General features: G+C 40.5%; 1 protein-coding gene across 1 annotated transcript in view; it reads left to right on the top strand.

The window, feature by feature from the left end:
- Positions 1-981: 981 nt before the first annotated feature.
- Positions 982-21,969, top strand: part of LOC126482126 (clavesin-2-like) — an 89,227-nt gene continuing 68,239 nt past the window's right edge. Inside the window, exon 1 of the mRNA XM_050106102.1 lies at positions 982-1,129. Coding sequence (XP_049962059.1) covers positions 982-1,129 — 148 coding nt within the window. The remainder of the gene's footprint in view (positions 1,130-21,969) is intronic.

The raw sequence follows: 21,969 nt of genomic DNA, 5'->3' as shown, positions 1-21,969 counted from the left end.
AACGAGGAATGAAATAACCAAAGTTTTTTTTTATAATAAAGGATCGAGGTGCGAAATGTAAATTGAATATATAGATAAGCAGAAACGAAATGTCAGGCGGCAAGTCAATAGCAGCTGGCTGCCCAAAGCCTGAAAAAATACGCCAGTTAATATTAAGAGTAATATTTAAACAATTCAGAACTGTAGTGTCATAGGTAAAAATAAGAGAAAAGAGGGAAAAACTTAGCGATGCGTGCGACAGAGAGAATTTGCAAATTCATCAGTCTAGAAGATGTATAACAAATTGGATCGTTATGTACAGAATGAAGATGATGGTCAGTCGTTAGCGGAAAAGAAAGAGAATGACTGATTTGGTACGGACACCAGACGAAAATTGGTGAGAGACGAACATCCTGAATAGCAATGAACTGGAATCTCCTATGAAGAGAAAAATGTTAGCTACTGTCAAACAGCCGAGGAAGAGCAATGCAGGAAGTAATGACGCAAATAATGGAACAGCAGAATGCTTGGCATTTTGTTCAGATGCATGAATCGAGAACGACGTCATCCGCTTCCATACAAATGTGCTGTCCTCTGTTTTTCAGTAAAGAAATGACTCAAAACCTGCAACTTTCTCTCACATTTCATGACGGAAAAGACAACAGATATTTTGGAAGCCTAATTACATGAAATCTGATGCAACAATACATTGCACTCTGTCTGTGACCTGTGCCAACAGTTCACAGAAAATACCAACCAAATGTATGGCATGAGTGGAATTTTCTTACATGTGCTTTCCGCAGGACGTTTTCGTAAAGGGAATTCACACGCAGCCTTTTAACATTTTTAAGAATAGGATGCACCTGTTGCGAACTAGCCCTGGAGCTTTGTGCTCAGACTTTGAATAGTAATCGCGTGACACGTGTGTAAAAGTAAGTCGCTCTCACTGCAAATGACATTAATCACGATCGGTGTTTCAGGAGGTGAACTGCGCAGGGCACCATGGAAGCCGACCCATACAGGCCTACTCGCAGCCAGATAGAGTTCGTACGCCAGCAGCTGGGCACCAGCGAGGAGGCCCTCAAGAGTGACGTCACAGCACTGAGGGAGTGGCTACGCGACCAGCCCCACCTGCCGACGGATGGCATGGGTCAGTCAGCTTAAAGCGAGCCATGATAGCGGCAGCTTGGTCCCTTTGCAGCAGTGAATAAGAAAACAACATGTGTGTTTCATCCACTGAACTTACCGTAAAGTAATCGAGTTGATTATGAACGAAATATTATCTGCGATAGTGTGCTGTTAGTTGGTTTTGTAGAAATGATGTCTTCTTAACTTTGCATCTGACTATTTGCAATAATTTATGATGGTCGTAACCTTGTAATTTGTACACTGTAAGTATAACTCTTGCGTAAACAAGAGAATTATTAGCTAATTATCACTCACTGTAATGCACATCCCCTGGTTTTAACGTTCCAGGAAACAGTTCTTACTATGTATTAGAGAATCTTCCTGCAGAATAATGATGTGTGTTAGAGTGTGACTCGAGCCCGAAACCCAGCCTTTCGGTTGCATTGCTCCAGTCACAACCCACGACCCTCCCTCACAGTATTTCTCTCCTAGATTCCGGGTTCGAGTCCCAGTACAGTAAACGGTTTTAATTCTCCAGGAAGTTAAAAAAAACCACTCTCTTGCATGTGTAATGCAAGATCATTTTAGAGGTATTTCTCTTTCCGTCCATTTTAGCCACCTAGGAACGAGCTGAAAACTTCAGTAACATTGGAGTCGATGTTTTCTTTCTTTCATACATCTATCATTGAACGACGTCGTTCCCTTTCTTCCTTCAGGCCACTTATCATCTGTTGTGTTACTGCTTCTACGTTGGAATTCTTGCTTCTAAAAATATCGTTTTTTGCTGCTCATCCTGCTTTCTGTATTCTGTAATTCTAAATCTTTGTCAACTTCCCAGATTCAGTTTGTTAATTTTTTTTCCTAGATATATATGACCATGTGTCGAACTATTGCCATTCATGCTGTACAAATGTCTAAAATGTATGTCTTCTTTCCCTGACGGTGTGTACAATTTTTTCTACGTTTTTATAATTGATTACTTATTTCCAGGCTTTTGTGTTTTTAATTTCTTACTTATGTAATTCATAGCAGAGAGCGAGGCATTCACCAGCCGCAGAGCCATTCTGATTTCACTACCGCGATATAAAGCATTATTTTTTGCATTTCTCAACGTTAAACGTTTGTATTGTCGTTCTTTTCTTATTTCATATGTTTTTTCGATTTTATGAACATTTAATTTATGGCAGATTTTTCTAACCCATTTATTGAGTTATTTCTCCAAGATACTTGAACTTTTCGACCTTTATTGATCTATGCTTGTCTGCCAAATATTTGTTTTTTTATTCATAAATTTGGTTCTCTCTGCACAGATTCAAACACCTCCTTTAGGATCCGTTCCAACAGGGTGATTCTATTTCTGCATTTGCCAAATTTTTAGATAGTAGAGCAAATCGTCTGCAAATGCCAGACCATTTACTTGAAAACACTGTTTCTCTCTTGCGACTGTATAAGTGATACTTGGTATTCCTTAAATTTTTTATTGCATATTCTTGCTTTTTTCTGTCATACAATTTAAGAGCACTGGAAGTAAGCCATCACCTTGTCTTACACCAGAATTTATTTTAAAGAACTTAGGAAAATCACTCATCATTTTTCAGAATTAGATTGCCCAACTCTTGGATTTTCCTACTAACATAGTCAAGGCCCTTATCTGAATCTACAAATCTTACAACTGTGTCGTTACAGTCTACTAACCAGTGAAATATTATAGGTCTGACATTGAATGTCAGTTCTGAGCAGGATCTGCCTTTTCAAAAGCCCGCTTGACAATCGTTTGGTTGTCTATCGAGATATCTTTTTTTACTTCTGTTAGTAGAATTGTTAAGCAACTGGTAGGAGACGTATTCCTTTGTAGCTTTTGACGTCTTTCTGTGACCTTTCACGTGAAAAGGAGGCGCTAGGGCGGCTTTCCATTTTCATGGACTCTACATCTACATCAACATCAATAATCCGCGAGCCACCATACGGTGTGGCGGTGGGTTCTTTTGCTACCACTATCTGATCTCCACATCCTTGTTCCATTCGCTACCAGCGCGTGCGACGAATGATTCAGTTCTGAGTAGGTTACTTTCTAGTTATAGAAAGTGTGTGATCTATTTACCGTCACATATTTTGGGACTATATTATACCATTATGAAGTTCAATACAACGAACAAACGCAAATCGTTACATCACGTTTGCCATGCAGTGTAACACGCATTAAAATTAATATGTGACTATGCAACGTCAAAGGTAAAAAGCAAGCAGCAAACAGACACTGTTAAACATATAAAACTCTTCCTCGACATGTCACGTTGGCGGACAGCACTCTCACAACGACCGCTTATTAATTAAGAGCCGCCCAACTGTGCTGCTGCTTACAGTAAAGATACGTGTATAGGAGGAAGCAATAGTCAGCTTGATTCTTTCTGGAACGTACTATTTAGGTATTTCAATCATCCTTTCCGTCATGCATAACTGCCTCTGGATATCCTCCGTAACACACTCGCACTGACTTAAAGAGCCCATGATGGAACGCGCTGCTCACCGTTCTATCTAGTCTATCTCTTCTGGTAAGGGTCCTAGACTGGTGCGCAATAGTCAAGATTCGAACAAGTGTTTTGTAAGCCACATCTTTTTTTGGAAGAATTAAATATTTTTCCAAAGATTCTCCGGCGGGCTTCTGTTTTCCCTGCAATTTCTTTTGTGTCATCATTCCACTTCAGGTCGCTCCGGATGGTTACTGATCTATATTTTACGGTACTTACTCTTTGCAACGACACTTCACCAACTGTGTAATAGTTAAGCAGTGAGTTTCTTCGCCTATTTGTGTGCAATGCCTTACATTTATTTACGTTCAAGATCAACAGTCAGTTCTTTCACCAATTTACGTTCATGCCATATTTTCTTCTTGATGCGATTGTCTGAGAATTTTTATTTATGGCTTGGTTCTGAGCAATTTAACAGTTCATCAAACTATTTTACAAGTATTTCGCAAATTTCAGTATTATTTATGCCAACTGTACAGCATTTATTCTTGAATCAAAAAGTTTGTTGAAGCTAATTTCTGTTGAAGGTCTGACAAAAATCTCCATTTCAGGAAGTTGTGATTTAATTGATGATACTTTAATCTTCCATATTTTCATGGGTGTTTCTATTTTTTGTTCTTTAAATTGCTTACAATATTCAATTTTTCCGGAGCCGCGCGGGATTAGCCGGCGGTCTAAGGCGCTGCAGTCATGGACTGTGCGGCTGGTCCCGGCGGAGGTTCGAGTCCTCCCTCGGGCATGGGTGTATGTGTTTGTCCTTCGGATAATTTAGGTTAAGTAGTGTGTAAGCTTAGGGACTGATGACCTTAGCAGTTAAGTCCCATAAGATTTCACACGCATTTTTAGCAATTTTTCCGGAACTTTTCATTTCTCCAGTTTAATGACATTTGTGTTAGAACTTTTAAACACTTCTCATTCCACCAAATTCAATTTTTTATTTGTGAGCGAACCAGGAGGTTTTCTTACTGCGGTGTTGGTTTGACTATACAACTCTGCTAGTTGGCAGGCTTAGTTATTGTTACCCCATCTTGGGATTTTTAAGTGTTTATTGTATAACAACCAATTAATTTGTGTTATCTTGTATTAATTTCTATTGCGTTTCCTAGTGTTTTAAAACGGAAAGGAGGTATTTTGTTGTTATTCTGGCGGGAATGTCACACTGAAGCACACTAAAGAAGTAACTTCAAAGCATCTTCGATAATCTCTGCTTTTCCTAAGTTCTTCTCATCATAAATCGTACTCAGCAATTGCTTTCTCGGCCGCACCACTTTCTCCGAACCGGCTTTCTCGTTTCGATGCGCTTTGAAAAATGTATGAAATTGCCTGTGGTTCGGCAGTGAAATGTAGGCACTGGAAACCGTTAAAAAGCGACGACGAACCGATTGAGCTGAATATTTTAGAGAATCCGTCTACCGACACGGCAGACTGCAGAACCAGCACCCGAGTCTCTGTCTTCTGTCGAGTGTGTTCACTACGCCGAAAACAAAATAGTTTGTTCACTGGTACTCTGGGCGCACGGTGGCTTCACTATTTGTCTATATGGTTAAGCCTGTGCGATAGGTCACTGCTACAGACGTAAGTCACGCCTATAAAATGTCCCATCTACGCAACCGATTATTTCTGCTGCTGATTTTTACGCCTAACTTCCCATCTGCCATTAAGCATACTGCCGGAATTTCTTACCGTGTATTATTTAATCCTGCTAGATACGTCGTAATCTCAGTACTACTTCGACATTTCACCAGATGATCTATTCCCCCTTTCCACCCTTTTGTATATATTTCGTGTCGGTTTGTTAAAAAACATTTTTTTCCTAAGTGATGGTGCCGCAATACTCGCACTTACCAGCACACTCTTCCTTTGGTGTGGGGATTATTATATTTTCACTGATGTCTGACGGCTTTTCACCCTATTCCGCATACCGAAGTCGAAAAGCTAGTTCATATTTGGTTCTCCCTAGTATCTTAATAATTATAATAGAATTTTGTCGACCTCAGTGCCTTGTTTCAACATAGATCTTCATAGCTTTGTCTGATTTCTCTCACAGTATTGTCAAATTTGTTTTACAGTGTTGTATCACCCATCTTGTCTTCATCCACATCCATACTGACGATATTGTTGTCAAGTTTATTTCCTTTAAATAACCCTTCTATATATTCTTTACGTTTTACACCTTTCAGTTCGTTCCTGGTTTGCCATCGGAGCTCTCGAATTCATACAGATGCCCCTCTCTTTTCCGCAGCTGCCTACTATTGTCCTACAAAAATTATCTACCTTTTATTCTACAGCTTTATCCGACGTATTTGATAGTGTATGACTTTTAGTAGAAGACCAAGAACTGAGTGCTCGAATTAAAAACGGTTTAAGACAGGGTTGTAGTCTTTCGCCGGGACTGTTCGGTATACGTATCGAATAAGCAGTGAAGGAAATAAAAGAAATGCTCAAGAGTAGGATTAAAATTCAAGGTGAAAGGGTATCAGTGATAAGATTCGCTGATCACTTGGTATCCTCAGTGAAAATGAAAAATGTCATGACCTATTGAACTGAATGAACAATCTATTGAGTACAGAATATGGACCGTGAGCAAAGAAACCCGAAATTGTGCAGTACCAGATACGTCAATAGCGAGAACATCAGAATTAGGATCACGAAGTGGATGAAGTTAAGGAATCCTTCTCCCTAGGATGCACGACAACCTACGTTCGGCGGAGCAACGAGGACATTAAAAGCAGACTAGCAGTGCAAAAAGAGCATTCCTGGCCAACAGAAGCCTACTAGTATCAAACATAGGCCTTCAGTGGAGGGAGATTTTTCTTAGAACGCACGTTTGGAGCACAGTATTGTATTACAGAAAAACATGGACTGCGGAAAAACTGAATCAGAAGAGAATCGATGCATCTAAATGTGGTGCTACAGAAGAATGTTGAAAATTAGGTAGACCGATAAGATAAGGAATGAGGAGGCGAGGAAAGAAACATATGGGAAACACTGACAAGACGAAGGGACGGGATGACAGGACATGTGTTAAGACATCGGGGAATAACGTTCATGCTACCGGAGGGGGCTGCAGAGGTAGAAATTATAGAGGAAAACAGAGATCAGAACACGTCCAGCAAATAACTAAGGACGTGGTTTGCACATATAGGAGAAGAATTCGTGGCGGGCCGCATCACATCAGTCAGAAGACTTATCACGTGCACACACACACACACACACACACACACACACACACACACACACACACACACACAGAACTCTGACTGTTTAGATGCGTCCTGCCACGATTTTCTCTTCTATGTCAAAATGTTCTTCTGAGAGTACCACTAACACCCAACGTCCTCTATTATTTGGGTTCTACGTACTCCAAACACTGTCTTCCCCTGCAAAAATTAACCCTCCACAACCTATAATAGTACAGTGGGAGTTATTACCTGATGCCTCAACATATGAACATAGCACTATGTATGTGGAACGTTCACGGTCGAAAATAGTCGGTGTTGAATAAGGAGGACCGCTGCGACTATTTAAAATACGTATTCAAAGACACTACCGGTTTCGCAAAATGTTTGCATCATCAGGCGTTTATAATCAATACATGAAAGCTATCTATTTAAAAGCTGCTAGAAGCACATTACCCAACATTAGATCAGATTAGATTAATAGATGTGCAATAGATCATGAATACGACACTTCGTAATGATGTGGAACGTTTCAGGTTAATAAAAGATGTCTGTACAAGATATTACTTTACATACAATACTGCATGACTCTAATGTTTAAGTTGTTGTTTTTTCCCTTAATTTATATCTAAAAATTCAGCCAATGAGTAGTAGGAGTTGTCATCTAGAAATTCTTTTAATTTATTTTTAAATGTTAGTTGGCTGTCTGTCAGGTTTTTTATGCTGTTTGGTAGGTGACCAATGACTTTTATGACAGCATAATTTACCCCTTTCCGTGCCAAAGTCAGATTTAACCCGGCATAGTGAAGATCATCCTTTCTCCTGGTGTTATAGCTAAGCACACTGCTATTACTTTTGAACTTGGTTGGATTATTAACAACAAATTTCATAAGTGAACATATATACTGTGAGGTTACCGTGATGATTCCTAGATCCTTAAATAGATGTCTTCAGGATGACCGTGGGTGGGCTCCAGCAGTTATTCTGATTACACGTTTTTGAGCAATAAATACTTTTCTACTCAACGATGAATTACCCCAGAATATGATGCCATACGAAAGCAGTGAATGAAAGTAGGCATAGTAAGCTAATTTACTGAGATTCCCATCAAGCCATTCAAAATTTCTGACTCGCAGATGTGGGAACGTCCAAATATAAAAATATTAGGGCAAAGGCCATTGCGAACCCTTCAATGTAGGCAGCCTGGGGAGTATTAAACTCACTATTTCCTATTCCTTTTTGTCTATCAACGCTCGCACATTCGCGAGCTAGAAATTTTAGATACCCTGATGAAAGTGTTAAGACAGATGGGTTTTACGGACTGACTATAAACACTTGATGAGGCAAATACAGTTTGAGAAACCAGTTGTGTCTTTAATAAAAATTTTAAACTGTCGCAGCGATCCTTCTTATTCAGCATGGTCTCAAAATATATTCTGTCACTATGTCCCTCTTCTTCTCATTGCTTTCCATATATTTATGCACTAGATCTGTGGGGAGTCTTATTTCTTGTGTTAGTAGCCCAGATAATTTTAACCATCCTTCTGTACCCTCAGATCTCAAATGATCTGGTTCCTATTTTTGCCCGTTTTCCCATAGTCAACTATTTACTTCCGTACAAAACAGCGCTTCAAACATACATACTTAAACATTCGTTTATTAAATTATGCCCTATATTTGGTACCACTAGACTTCTTTGTCCTTCCTTATCTCCTTCCATCTATAAAAATTCAACACCCAATGTTTTATCCAAGAAATTTCATCTGCTTCTTGCCCCTCTGCATAATTTTACATCTGCTACCTTCACTTCTCAAAGCTACTCAAACTTTTACTACTTTATTACTTTCATAGTCTCCACAACCTGTGACTGTTGAACTTTATTCAGCTTTTGCCTCCTTTATTTTATAACGATTTACAATGTCTTCATAGCTATTCTTCACGTCACATAATATAATAAAGACGTACGTAAGAGTCGACAATTTTTCATCGAAAAGTTTTGCAAATTTCAAGCCTAGCTTCTAAATCTATGTCTTGAATTATGGAAGTAGTCGTTAATCTACTACCATGCAGAGAAGTACCTGTTTTTCTGAAATCTCACGATACATTGAAACAGTGGAAAATCATGAGACGTATATCGCGTTCAAACACTAAAGCTAATCTGAATTCATGCAGAAACTCGTTATCTTCAAACTATTCTCGGTGACGTATGTTGAAAAAAAAAAAAAGCGGCGCAACCAGTCACGTGAGCAGCTCCTTTCCCCTGTTCGAAATCGTGACCGGAATTTCACACACCGGCAGAAAATGTTGCCTTGAAGCATGTGGTGTACACGTTGTCTGACGGCTTCTACTTCAAAAGCTGAAGCGGTAACCTTTCGCCACAGACCAGACTCGTTTTGGAGACCTCAGGGTCAAAGCAGCTGGTGAGGGCATTGAATAACCGCGACAGATCGCAATGCAGCAGCGTCGGGAAAGTACCAGTCTATTCCACTCTGCTACCGCACAGGTGGACGCAACTGTAGAGGTACGCACACGCACACGCACACGTTGCCATAGACACAAATACGCTTGCTTCCTTCATTTCAGTTTGAGATGCCGCGTGCAAATACTGATTCAGATGAAGTAGTATCGCCTATAGTCGAAATTCGACTAAGTGTGTTTATAAAGTAACGCAAGTCCATTATGTTATATAATTAACTGGAATTTATTCGTCTGCAGATTCTTCCTTCTTAGCCGAACACAGTCTCACAAAACAACAGTAGATTAAGCATCATCAGCGTCCACATTGCTCATGTTCTCTCTAGCTCTTCGTCTTTCAGTCCGACCCGTTAGTGTTCTTCTTCGAGGCATAGCCTAAAACACAATAAGGAAAGTCGTAGCCATTGAAAATGAAGAAACTGAAACTTAGGAGCTTACTTCAATTTTCATAAGTAGAACGTTAGTTCCGTTTACTCTCAGACAATGTCAAAAACAACGTTATGTACTGTCTATGTTGCCCCGATAGCTTCGTTACTGTGTTTTGCTTCCCGTTGCTGCCAACAGCAACAATCCAGCAATTGTGGTATGGTAGATGCCCGCTGTGCGTGTTTACTGTAAATAAACAATGTAAACGCGTACGTCTCTAGAATGCGATTTCACGAAATCTTCTTTCTTTCGTCTGTCATTTTTATATAAATGAAATATTTTTTATGTTATTGAAATAATTCTTTGATTTATGTTCAATTCTTGGGTCGTTTGAATGTGTCCTTAATAGCACACGTTGAAAAATAAATTTTATGTTAACGCAGACAAATTAAATTTTCCCTTATGACAACGCAACAACGTGAATGCCGTTGTATCACGTACAGTATCCTCTGATACTAAATGTTTTGCATTACAAAATCTGCATTGTAAATCCAACAAATGGCAATTGTCACTGTCAAAATTATGTGAAGTTGCCTTCAGTGCACAATGAAATACATCGTTCAATAAAACAGGTGCATTATCACTACGAATCTTCACATTCCTCTTACTTTCTCTGCGACAAAACTGAGTCTGTCTAGTTCTGCTTCTGTCTGTGAGATCCGTTGGCGTTCTTCTTCTAGGCATAGCCTAATATAAGTATGTCCGAACAACATCGCTTTGGACGCTTCTCTTGTAGAGAGCCCTTCCTGGCACAAAGTAAGAATCCGGACGCGATCGAACGGCGGTATGGACCGTCTAGGCATGGTTGAACTACAGACGACACGAGCCGTGTACCTCCTTCATGCTGAAATGACAGGATCTGATCAGGGGTCGGACCCCCTCCGTCTAATAGGCGACGCTCAACATCGTTGTTTACATCTTTGGGAGGCTTTAGTGACATCTCTGAACAGTCAAAGGGATCTTCAGGAGTTCTGGGAGCCGGGGTGATAAAAAAAATTTTTTTATGTGTGTAGTTTCCGTCTAATACGGGGAGCCAGAAGGCGTAGACATTCAGAATGGAGAAATTAAATATTAGGTCTCACTTCAAATTTCTGGTGGCAGACGACTACAATGTTGCTGTTACAAGAAACTAAGTGAAGTAACGACGCCAGTATACAATGGTATTCACATACTTCATCACTACGACATTTTGATTTCCACTGCTGACAACATTATCGACCTAACAGTCGTCGTATTGTAGAGGTCTGGTGTGCATGCGTTAACTGCAAATGAATCATGTAAGCAAGAACGTCTCCAGAATGCGATTTCACGAAACGTTGTTAGTTCCCGTATTATTTCTATCAAGGCACCAGATCGGTACATATGACAGAATTTGGTAGAACTTCAATTTTTGATGTTCACATACTGGAGATTTTGATGTGTGGTGGAGAAGGTACAATCAGAGTTACGAATATGAAAGCATCTACTTCTGTTATACCACTCTTAACGACTAAGTACACAGAAAATTTTTTTCTTTGTGCACTTCTATGGCAAAATGTTTCGATGTGTATAAGTTTCATTGGCCTTCTTTGCTTTTTAATGCCCAACATCGGTATAAGATTACGTGTTCAAGTAGCAAAAATAATGTCGTGTGAAGTTCTCATATTTCCTGCGGTAAATGATGTACTACGCTTCAGAGTAACACACACACACACACACACACACACACACACACACACACACACGGTCCATTGATCATGACCGGGCCAAATGTCTCACAAAATAAGCGTTTAACGAAAAAACTACAAAGGACGAAACTTGTCTAGCTTGAAGGGGGAAACCACATGGCCCGCTAGATGGCACTGCCATTGGTCAAATGGATATCAATGCTTTTTTTAAATAGGAACCTCCATTTTTATTGCCGTGTAGTACGTAAAGAAATACGAATGTTTAAGCTGGACCACTTTTTTCGCTTTGTGATAGATGGTGCTGTAATAGTCACAAACATAAGGCTCACAATTTTAGACGAACAGTTGGTAACAGGTAGGTTTTTAACTTAAAATACAGAACATAGGTACGTCTGAACATTTTATTTCGGTTGTTCCAATGTGATACATGCACCTTTGTGATCTTATCATTTCTGAGAACGCATGCTGTTACAGCGTGATTACCTGTAAATACCATATTAATACAAAATGATTTCCGTCAACCTCAGTGCATTTGGCAATACGTGTAACGACATTCCTATCAACAGCGAGTACTTCGCCTTCCGTAATGTTCGCACATGCATTGACAATGCACAGAAGCAGGTTGTGAGGCGTTGTTGGTGGATCACGATAGCAAATATCCTTCAACGTTCCCCACAGAAAGAAATCCGGGGACTTCGGATCCGGTGAACGTGTGGCCCGTGCTACGATGACTAATCCACCTGTCATGAAATATGCTATTCAGTACCGCTTCAACCGCATGCGAGCTATGTGCCGGACATCCCTCATGTTGGAAGTACGTCGCCATTCTGTCATGCAGTGAAACATCTTGTAGTAACATCGGTAGAACATTACGTTGGAAAACAGCATACATTGCACCATTTAGATTGCCATCAATAAAATGGGCGCCAATTATCTTTCCTCCCATAGTGCCGCATCATATAATAACCCGCCAAGGTCGCCTACATTCCACTTGTCTCAGCCATCGTTGAATTTCCGTTGCCCAATAATACATATTGTGCCGGTTTACGTTATCGCTGTTGGTGAACGACGCTTCGTCGCTAAATAGAACGCGTGCAAAAAATCTAGCACCGTCCCGTAATTTCTCTTGTAGCCAGTGGCAGAACTGTACACGACGTTCAAAGTCGTCGCCATGCAATTCCTGGTGCATAGAAATATGGTACGTGTGCAATCGATGTTGGTGTAGCATTCTCAACACCGACGATTATGAGATTCCCGTTTCTCTCGCAATTTGTCTGCTACTGATGTGCGGATTAGCCGCGACAGCAGCGAAAACACCTACTTGGGCATCATCATTTATTGCAGGTCGTGATGGACGTTTCACATGTGCATGAACACTTCCTGTTTCCTTAAATAAAGTAACTATCCGGCGAACGGTCCGGACACTTGGATGATATCGTCCAGGATACCGAGCAGCATACATAGCACACGCCCGTTGGTCATTTTGATCACAATATACAGCAACACGATATCGACGCTTTCTGCAATTAATAAACGGTCCATTTTAACATGGATATTGTATCACGAAGCAAATACCGTCCGCACTGGCGGTATATTACGTGATACCACGTACTTACACGTTTGTGACTATTACAGCGCGGTCTATCACAAAGCGAAACCAGTCGTCCAACTAAAATTACATACTACACGAATATGTAATAAAATATGGGAGTTCCCATTTTAAAAAACCCATTTGATGTCCGTTTGACCTCTGGTAGCGCCATCTTGCGGGCCAACCACAGCGCCATCTGTTTTCCCCCTTGAAGTTAAACGAGTTTCGTTATTTGTAGTTTCTTCGTTTGATGCCTATTTCGTGAGATATATGGTCCGGTCACTATCAATGGACCACCCTGTATGTATTGTGATGGATTATTCTTGCAAAGTCTCTGCAGCTAGAAAAATGTACTTATAATCAGAAACAAATCGTAAGGAGATTGGATGTCTGACAGTTTCGTGAAAAAGCAGAGCACCAACAATAAGAAATCACAATAACTTCTAGGGTCTGCCCTGTACGACAAGTGGAGAACCGTCACAGTGCCAGTCCAGAACCGCTGTGTGAAGAACATTGTCATCGTTGAAAAACATCTTTGCTTCCATATATTCTTACCTGATTGCCTGAGCTCTGTGGTTTGTGGTCGATCTCTATGGCCTTCCAACCAGTCCAGCATCGGCCACGTCTGTGAGGCCTGGGGCCAAGTTGTTGACAGAATTTCACTGCTGCTGGACGCAAGGTTGCACTTTGTGCGTGTATCACCCGAATTTTGCTGTGAATCTATGCGTAGTTTGTACTTTTAGCCTACAAGAATCGTACTGACCTGCGTGCTTCAGTTATGGATAAAGTTCCCAGTTGATGGGCCGCTCCACTCCCACACTGTGGTGCACCTGTTAGCCGTACCGCAGCAGAATTGTGTCTGCTGGAAATCCATAACATCTACCCTCTTCTTACAGTGCACCGCTCTTTTATTTAACAACGGAATTCGCCAGACAGCAGTGCGAACTGAGAAGTTATTTTATTTTGTTTTCGTTACCAGTTTCGGCAATTCAGTATGTCATTTTCAGGCCCCATCTGCAGCTCTCAGAAATTATCGATACTAGCATACAGGGGCCACCTGTTCCTGAATGTCGTAAATTTGTACCCCAGGTCCTTCCTTTCGAAAACTTGACTGCATCCAAGCACACCTGCAGTCCAAGAATGTGGTCAAAGGTATTTGACCATGCTCTTGGACTGCAGATGTAATCAGTTGCAGTCAAGTTTTCGAAAGGAAGGACTTAGGGTACAAATTTACAACATTCAGGAACAGGTGGCCCCTGTATGCTAGTATCTACAATTTTTGAGAGTGCAGATGGGGCCTGAAAATTTTGAAATGTCCCTGATGGATTTGTTACTCAGATGACTGTCAGTGTCTAGTCCACCTCAGAACTCATTGAGATCACCTGACCATTCTGCTGTTACTGCTTCTCTACTGACAGCAAAATATTCCCCACCACCTTTTGTAGTGGCGAGTCCACTTATCGAGATATCCAATTATCCAATTTTCGATACTGCTTTGAGGGTTGCCAAGTACTGTTGATTTTATTTTGATTTTATACACACACAGGTGAACAGTGACCACACCACATACTAATAATGTCTGCTAATACACGTCCAGATACTTTTGGTATGGCTCTGTTAAAAGACGAAATGCCTGCTCCCATACAGAAACCACTGGTATCATCGTTTAGGGTGAGCTATGACGTCAATTTCGGTCCACACCCCAGCGCTCAACATCACTGTGCCTCTTCCGGTTTTACGGAGGAAAAATGGGCTGACATGCAGACACATCATTGAACGTGTCTCAGACAGAGTTCAATCCTGCATTGAGACAGTCACGGCGAACGTCGCAGATGCGAAAGGAGGAAAAGCCGTGTACCTGGCGTGTTTACGCCAACTTCAGTGGTTCCTGCTCATGACAGGTGTTTTCATTTACCTATTCTGACCCATACAGCGCCATCTACTGATCAATTTTCACACTACTTTTTTCTTCCGCCATACGTTTTCTCCCTTCTCTGAAAATATTCCGTTGCAATTTGATGTCACTCTGACCAGTGGTGTTATTTCTACAGCGCTTTGAAAGTTCAACTTAAATTGTAATCACCCTTTATATAAATATTGTAAAACACATCCAAGCGATGAATGAATTTTGTGTGTGATAATCTTCTCACTGCCGAGGTGTGAATTCGCAGTCGGTGCATAGTTACGTAAGTATTGTTATCACAATAAATATTATGAAGTGATTCTCCATACATTTTGAATTTCCTTGCCTGAAACTGGCCACTTATCATGAATTCAGGAGAAAAGTAGTTATTTTTCATTGACATATTTTTTTCGCGAGATCAAAAGTAAGCAATACGGCCCGTGGTGTAGGTGTAGCGTCTTCGACTATTAATCGAAACATAACTGGCCCGGGTTAGAACCCCACCACCGTTGATGTTTTCAATATAAATCACCAGCAATGGCGGCCGAAGATCTCTGGAGTAAGAAGGCACCCTCAGTCTGCCAAGGCCCTTGTCAAAGAGAGCGGAGGAGCGGTCAGGGGGTCAGGGCACTCTCTTGCCTTCTGGTTGAAAACTGCCCCTGAACGCGGAAGAATCACCAATTATCAACGGCATCAGGATCCAGAAGGCAACGGAAACCATTGCATTAAAGACAATTAATGTGTAACAATAGGACATGTGGCCTGTTGTTGAAAAAGTGTCATGATGATTTCTCTATTGGCAGAAATATTCGGAATAGACCCCCATTTGGATCTCCGGGACCAGAGAGGCAAGGCGAAGGTGACCATGAGAAAAAGTGTGAGCAACCAACGAAAGGATAACGTTCTAAGAGATGGGGTGTGAAATGTTAGAAGTTTGAACGTGTTTGGGAAGCTAGAAAAACTTAAGGGAGAAATGTTAAGGTTCACTCTATATACAGGGTGTTACAAAAAGGTACGGCCAAACTTTCAGGACACATTCCTCACACACAAATAAAGAAAAGATGTTATGTGGACATGTGTCCGGAAACGCTTAATTTGTCCACATAACATATTTTCTTTCTTTTTGTGTGAGGAATGTTTCCTGAGAGTTTGGCCGTACCTTTTTGTAACACCCTGTATAATGCTAGTCAGTCAACTGAAATGGAAAGAAGACAAGGATTTCTGGTCAGATGAATACGAGGTAATGTCATCAGCAGCATAGAATCGTACAACGGGAGTAGGATTCGATATGAATAGGACGGTGGGGCAGAGAGTGTATTACTGTCAACGGTTCAGTGATCAAGTTGTCATCAGAATGGAAAGCAAACAAAATGAAGATGAAGATATAGATAAAGTGTATGAGGATACTGAACGAGTAGTTAAGTACGTAAAGGGAGATGAAAAACTAAGAGTCATGGGGAAATAGAATTCTGTTGGGGGGGGGGGGGGGAGGGAGAGGGTAGAAGAAAGGTCGCATGACAATATGGGCTTGGTACTATGAATGATAAATGAGGAAGACTAATTGGGTTCTGCAATAATTTTCAGCTTTAATAGCGAATACTTTGTTCAAGAATCGCCAGAGAAGGAGCTACACTTGTAAAAGCTCGGGAGATAAGGAGAGACTTCAGTTAGTTTCATCACCTCACGGTCAGGCAGATAATCCGAAATAAAATACTGGATTATAAGTGGTGCCCAGGAGCAGGTACAGATTCGGATCACAATTTGGTAGTGACGAACAGTATTCTGAAGTTTATAAGAGACTAATCAGGAAGAATCAGTGCACAAATAAGTTGGATACGTAAGTGGTAATGAATGAAGAGATATGATTTAGATTCTCTGCGGCTACAGATACCGCGATAAGGAATAGATCAGTAGAAATTTCAGTTGCGCAGGAATGGACATCTCTAAAAAGGGCGATCACAGATGTTAGAAACAAAAACATAGGCACAAAGAAGGTAGCTGAGAAGATATAACGGGTAGCAGAAGAAATATTTCAGTTCATCGATGAAAGAAGAAAGTACAAAAAAGTTCGGGGAAATTCAGGAAAACAGAAATATAAGTCGCTTAGGAATGAAATCAACAAAAAGTGTATGAAAGCTAAAATGAAATGGCTGCGTGAAAAATGTGAACATATTGAACAAATGACAATCGGAAGGACTGACTGAACATATAAAAAAGTCAAAATAACCTTCTGTGAAATTAAAAGCAACGATGGTTACATTAAGAGTGAAATGGGAATCACACTGTTAAGTGCAGCGGAGAGAGAGGATAGTTAGAAAGAGTACATTAAAAGTCTTTGTAAGGGGAAGACTTGTCTGATGTGACAGAAGAAGAAACATGAGTCTACTTGGAAATGGTAGGGGATTCGTTATTAGAATCAGGATTTAAGAGAGCCTTGGAGAACTTAAGGTGAAATAAGGCAAAGAAGATTTATACCACTCCATCAGAATATCTAAAATCATTGAGGCTAATGACAAAAATCTAATGTTTATGGTGGTGCATCCAATGTATGAGTCTGACTATATATCATCTGACTTTCGGAAAAATATGATCCACACAATTCGGAAAACAGCAAGAGCTGACAACTACGAGAATTATCGCTTAACAGCTCATGCATCCATGCTGGGTACAGTAGTAATACGCAGAAGAATGGAAAAGAAAATTGAGGATACGTTAGATGACGATCAGTTTCACCTTAGGAAAAGCAAAGGCTCGAAACAGACAGTTCTGAAGTTGCGGCTGATAATGGAAGCGAGACTAAACGTAAATCAAAACACGTTCTTAGCATTCGTCGAAGTGGCAAAAGCGTTCGACAATTTCAAGCAGTTCAAGATATTCCAAATTGTGAGGAACACGGAGAGACGGGTAATGTACAACACGTACAAAAGCAAAGAGAGAACAATAGGAGTGGAAGACCAAAACGGAGTGCTCGGACTGGTTCAAATGGTTCAAATGGCTCGGAGCACTATGGGACTTAACATCTGTGGTCATCAGTCCCCTAGAACTTAGAACTACTTAAACCTAACTAACCTAAGGACATCACACACATCCATGCCGGAGGCAGGATTCGAACCTGCGACCGTAGCGGTCACGCGGTTCCAGACTGAAGCGCATAGAACCGCATGCCCACACGGGCCGGCGGAGTGCTCGGACTAAAAAGGGTGTTACACACGGATATAGTCTTTCGCCCCTACCGTTCAGTCTATACACTGAAGAAGCGATGATGGAAATAAAAGATAATTGGCATTGTGGAGTTTCCAGGTGAGAAGATATCAATAATAAGATTGGCGAATGACATTGCTATCCGCAGTGAAAGTGAGGAAGAATTACAGAATGGGTTCAATGGGATGAACATTCTCATGAGTACAGAATATGGACTGAGAGTATATAAAAAAAATGACAAAAGCAATGAGAAGCAGCAGAAATGAGAACATCGATAAACTTAACATCAGGACCGATGGTCACGGTGTGGAGGAAGCTAAGGAATTCTGCTACCTAGGCAGTAAAATAACGCATCATGGGGAAAGAGGACATCAAAAGCAGACTAGCAATGGCAGAAACGGAATTCTTGGCGTAGAAATGTCTTCTAGTATCGGTCATAGGCCTTTGTTTCAGGAAGAAATTTCTGAGAATGTACGTTTGGAGTATAGCATTGTATGGTAGTGAATCATGGACTACGGGAAAATCGGTAAAGAAGAAAAACGAAGCCTTTGAGACAGACGAATGTTGACAATTAGGTGGACTGATAAGACAAGGAATGAGGATGCTCTGCGCAGATTCGGAGAGGAAAGGAATATATGGAAAACACTGACACGCATAATGGACAGGATGATGGAAATCGGCTAAGATATCAAGGAATAACTTTCATGGCTATAAAGGGATCTGTAGAGGGTAAAAAACTCTCGAGAAAGAAAGAGATTAGAACACATCTAGCAAATAATTTAGGACGAAGGCTGCAAGTGCTACTTTGAGATGAAGAGACTGGCACAGGAGAAGAATTCTTGGCGGACCGCATCAAACCAATCTAAATAGCAAGCACGCATTCGCTTCTCAGTCCTTTCTCATATTTATTAACTGTGTGACGAAGATAGAGCTTCTGTCTGACTTTCTGCAGACATAAATGTGTAGAAATTTAAATTCTGTGTGTCGTGTCTAACGCTGCTTTACTTGAAATAAGTAATGATTATGTATCGTCTGTCGATCCAATTAAGAAATTTAATTCACAGCACTAGGGAAATATCATGTCACATCGAGTTCGTGGTTACGTAATGTGATCCTGAAGCAGCTCATTTCGGTGCTTGAAAATTTCAGTATTGATGTTCACCTACGTAAACTCAGCGGACTGGTCCATAATCCTGATGCCCTTCGCTGTACCTGACCGGTTTGTATTGTGAGTTCTTCCTGCTTATACCGGATTTAGGAATGCTGTACGAAAATATGTGCAGGGCTGTTGTCCACATACCCCTTCACGTATAGGACATAGAGTATTACTGCTATTACTGTTGTTTAGACGAGTAATTTACTGTATTCTTGTTTCTACATCTACGTTTCTCGTACGAATCTCTCCAATAGTACTGTCGTGCTAGTGAACTGCCTATTGGTAATTGTTTTTCTGTAGTATTTATTATTCCTAAGGATACTTGGAAGGCATTCGTTCAATAAGTTTGTCTTATTTTATCCAACACTGACATATATTCTTTGTTTTATTGTTTAATCTGAGGTTGCTCCCACTAGTCAACACTTCAGGCTTTTTGATTTTCCTCATTACATTTCATCAGCTTGCTCATTGAAGACATTTTGTACAGTTAGATGTATTTTGTTACCGGTTTCCAAATAGTTTTTGAGCGACCTCTCGCGTCTAGATGACTCAATGTTCTTTGTTCCTTTCGAAGTTAGTGTTCTTTGCTCAATGTGGACACGTAGTACACAAATTTCTTGCGTTTCTTAATAATGTTAACTTCAGTCCATAGGTTTTCTCTATGATATCGGAAGACCTTATATTCTTTCCATCTCTTCATCCCTTCTAAACGTGCCGGCCGAAGTGGCCGTGCGGTTAAAGGCGCTGCAGTCTGGAACCGCAAGACCGCTACGGTCGCAGGTTCGAATCCTGCCTCGGGCATGGATGTTTGTGATGTCCTTAGGTTAGTTAGGTTTAACTAGTTCTAAGTTCTAGGGGACTAATGACCTCAGCAGTTGAGTCCCATAGTGCTCAGAGCCATTTGAACCTTCTAAACGTAATTTTCCATATTCGTTTAAGGGTTTCACACGCTAATATTATCAGAATCATGATGGTCTAATATCTGACATTAATGCGTGGAAATTTAAGTTCTATTGCCAGATTTCACGTGTATAGAAACACAAAAGCCTTACGCGTCATACTGTGTTCAACAATAATAGCTTTACAGCAACTGATTTACAGTTCTAAGGTTTATGCAAGTAACGTTACCCGACTTTTGTAGGAAACGGCGGCACTGCGTTCACGAGACAGTCAGACAAAGTTGTTACCTGTAGTTCCCCATAAGTATGTGTTCTATGCTAACGCAAAAGCTTCCGTGTCTTCTGCTTAGGCCACCATAGATGTACTGAACACCGTGCGTGATCTTACACGGCTCCTCTCCCGTTTATGATATTCGCTACCGATCTATCTGTCTACTTTGTACGTATTTCGCAATTTCAAAACCTAATCGGTTTTATTCATTTTCTCCTACGAATCTATTTTTAAATTCATTTTATACAGAGTGTTTATTTTTTACGCATTATCATCCATGATATTTAAAAGTCATGAGACTTTCGTTTATGAGACCCTCGAAGACTGCCGCGAAAGTGGGTCATACACTTTATTACATAACCTTAACCGGACAATATTCATGATGAGATACGAGAAAATTTACACTACGAAGGAGATATACTAGCCCAAATGATACCAATCTCTGTTGCTTAGTTTGAAGTGAAGGGATTGAAGACCGATCAACTGATTAATGACGGCAGGGGGGTGGCAGTCTTTTCATAGCAACTTTTTTCTATGTGGTGGTAATAGCGAGATTGCCAAACTTTCCCGTGTAAGGGCACGAGTTACAATGTGACATACGTTGGTACTCGCTGATTTTCGGCGCTTCCAAATTACTCGTGTCTTCGTCCTTTGTCTACTGAGAAAGCCCGTATTTGGTAGATCTGGCCTTGTATCTGTAATATAATATATATTTCTCAAGGTTGCTCACCTACCTCTAACCGTAACGACAATAAGCTGATATCACCTAAAAACCAGTTAGCAAAGAAAATGTATGCAGAAGGGCATTAAGAGCTAATTTTTTTCCATACGAAATTCTTCTACAAATTCTTTCAAATGCTTCACATTACATTCCTACATATTCGTAGTAATCATTATTCTAGAGATGTATCACTGGAGATAATGATCCATTCCGTTTTATGATATTGTAATTCTGTACAAATTAATCTCAGTGTGGTTGCAAACAGATGTAACTGTTCTGCACTACGATTTCATATAGCTTTGGGACTTGTTCTTAAATTGCATATTATGTTAATGTTTTAATTTCTGTTGAGGTTTTATCTCAGTAATTACGTGGCAGCGGGCTATGGTCACATAAATGGATGATAATGAGTAACCTTACCCATTACCGATGTTGAAGAACTGTGACTGTTTATTTAAAATAAATTCAGGAATCAGTCTAAAATTTTACTATAAAAACAAGCTTAGTACACTACTGGCCATTAAAATTGCTACACCACGAAGATGACGTGCTACAGACGCGAAATTTAACCAACAGGAAGAAGATGCTGTGATGTGCAAATGATTAGCTTTTCAGAGCATTCACACAAGGTTGGCGCCGGTGGCGACACCTACAACGTGCTGACATGAGGAAAGTTTCCAACCGATTTCTCATATAAAAACAGCAGTTGACTGACGTTGCCTGGTGAAACGCTGTTGTGATACGTCGTGTAAAGGAGGAGAAATGATTACCATCTCGTTTCCGACTTTGATAAAGGTCGGATTGTAGCCTATCGCGATTGCGGTTTATCGTATCGCGACATTGCT

This window comes from Schistocerca serialis, chromosome 5 (genome assembly GCF_023864345.2).
Source record: "Schistocerca serialis cubense isolate TAMUIC-IGC-003099 chromosome 5, iqSchSeri2.2, whole genome shotgun sequence".
Taxonomy (NCBI): Eukaryota; Metazoa; Arthropoda; class Insecta; order Orthoptera; family Acrididae; genus Schistocerca; species Schistocerca serialis.
The sequence above is the reverse complement of the archived record's forward strand: the minus strand, read 5'-3'. Positions and strand labels throughout refer to the sequence as shown.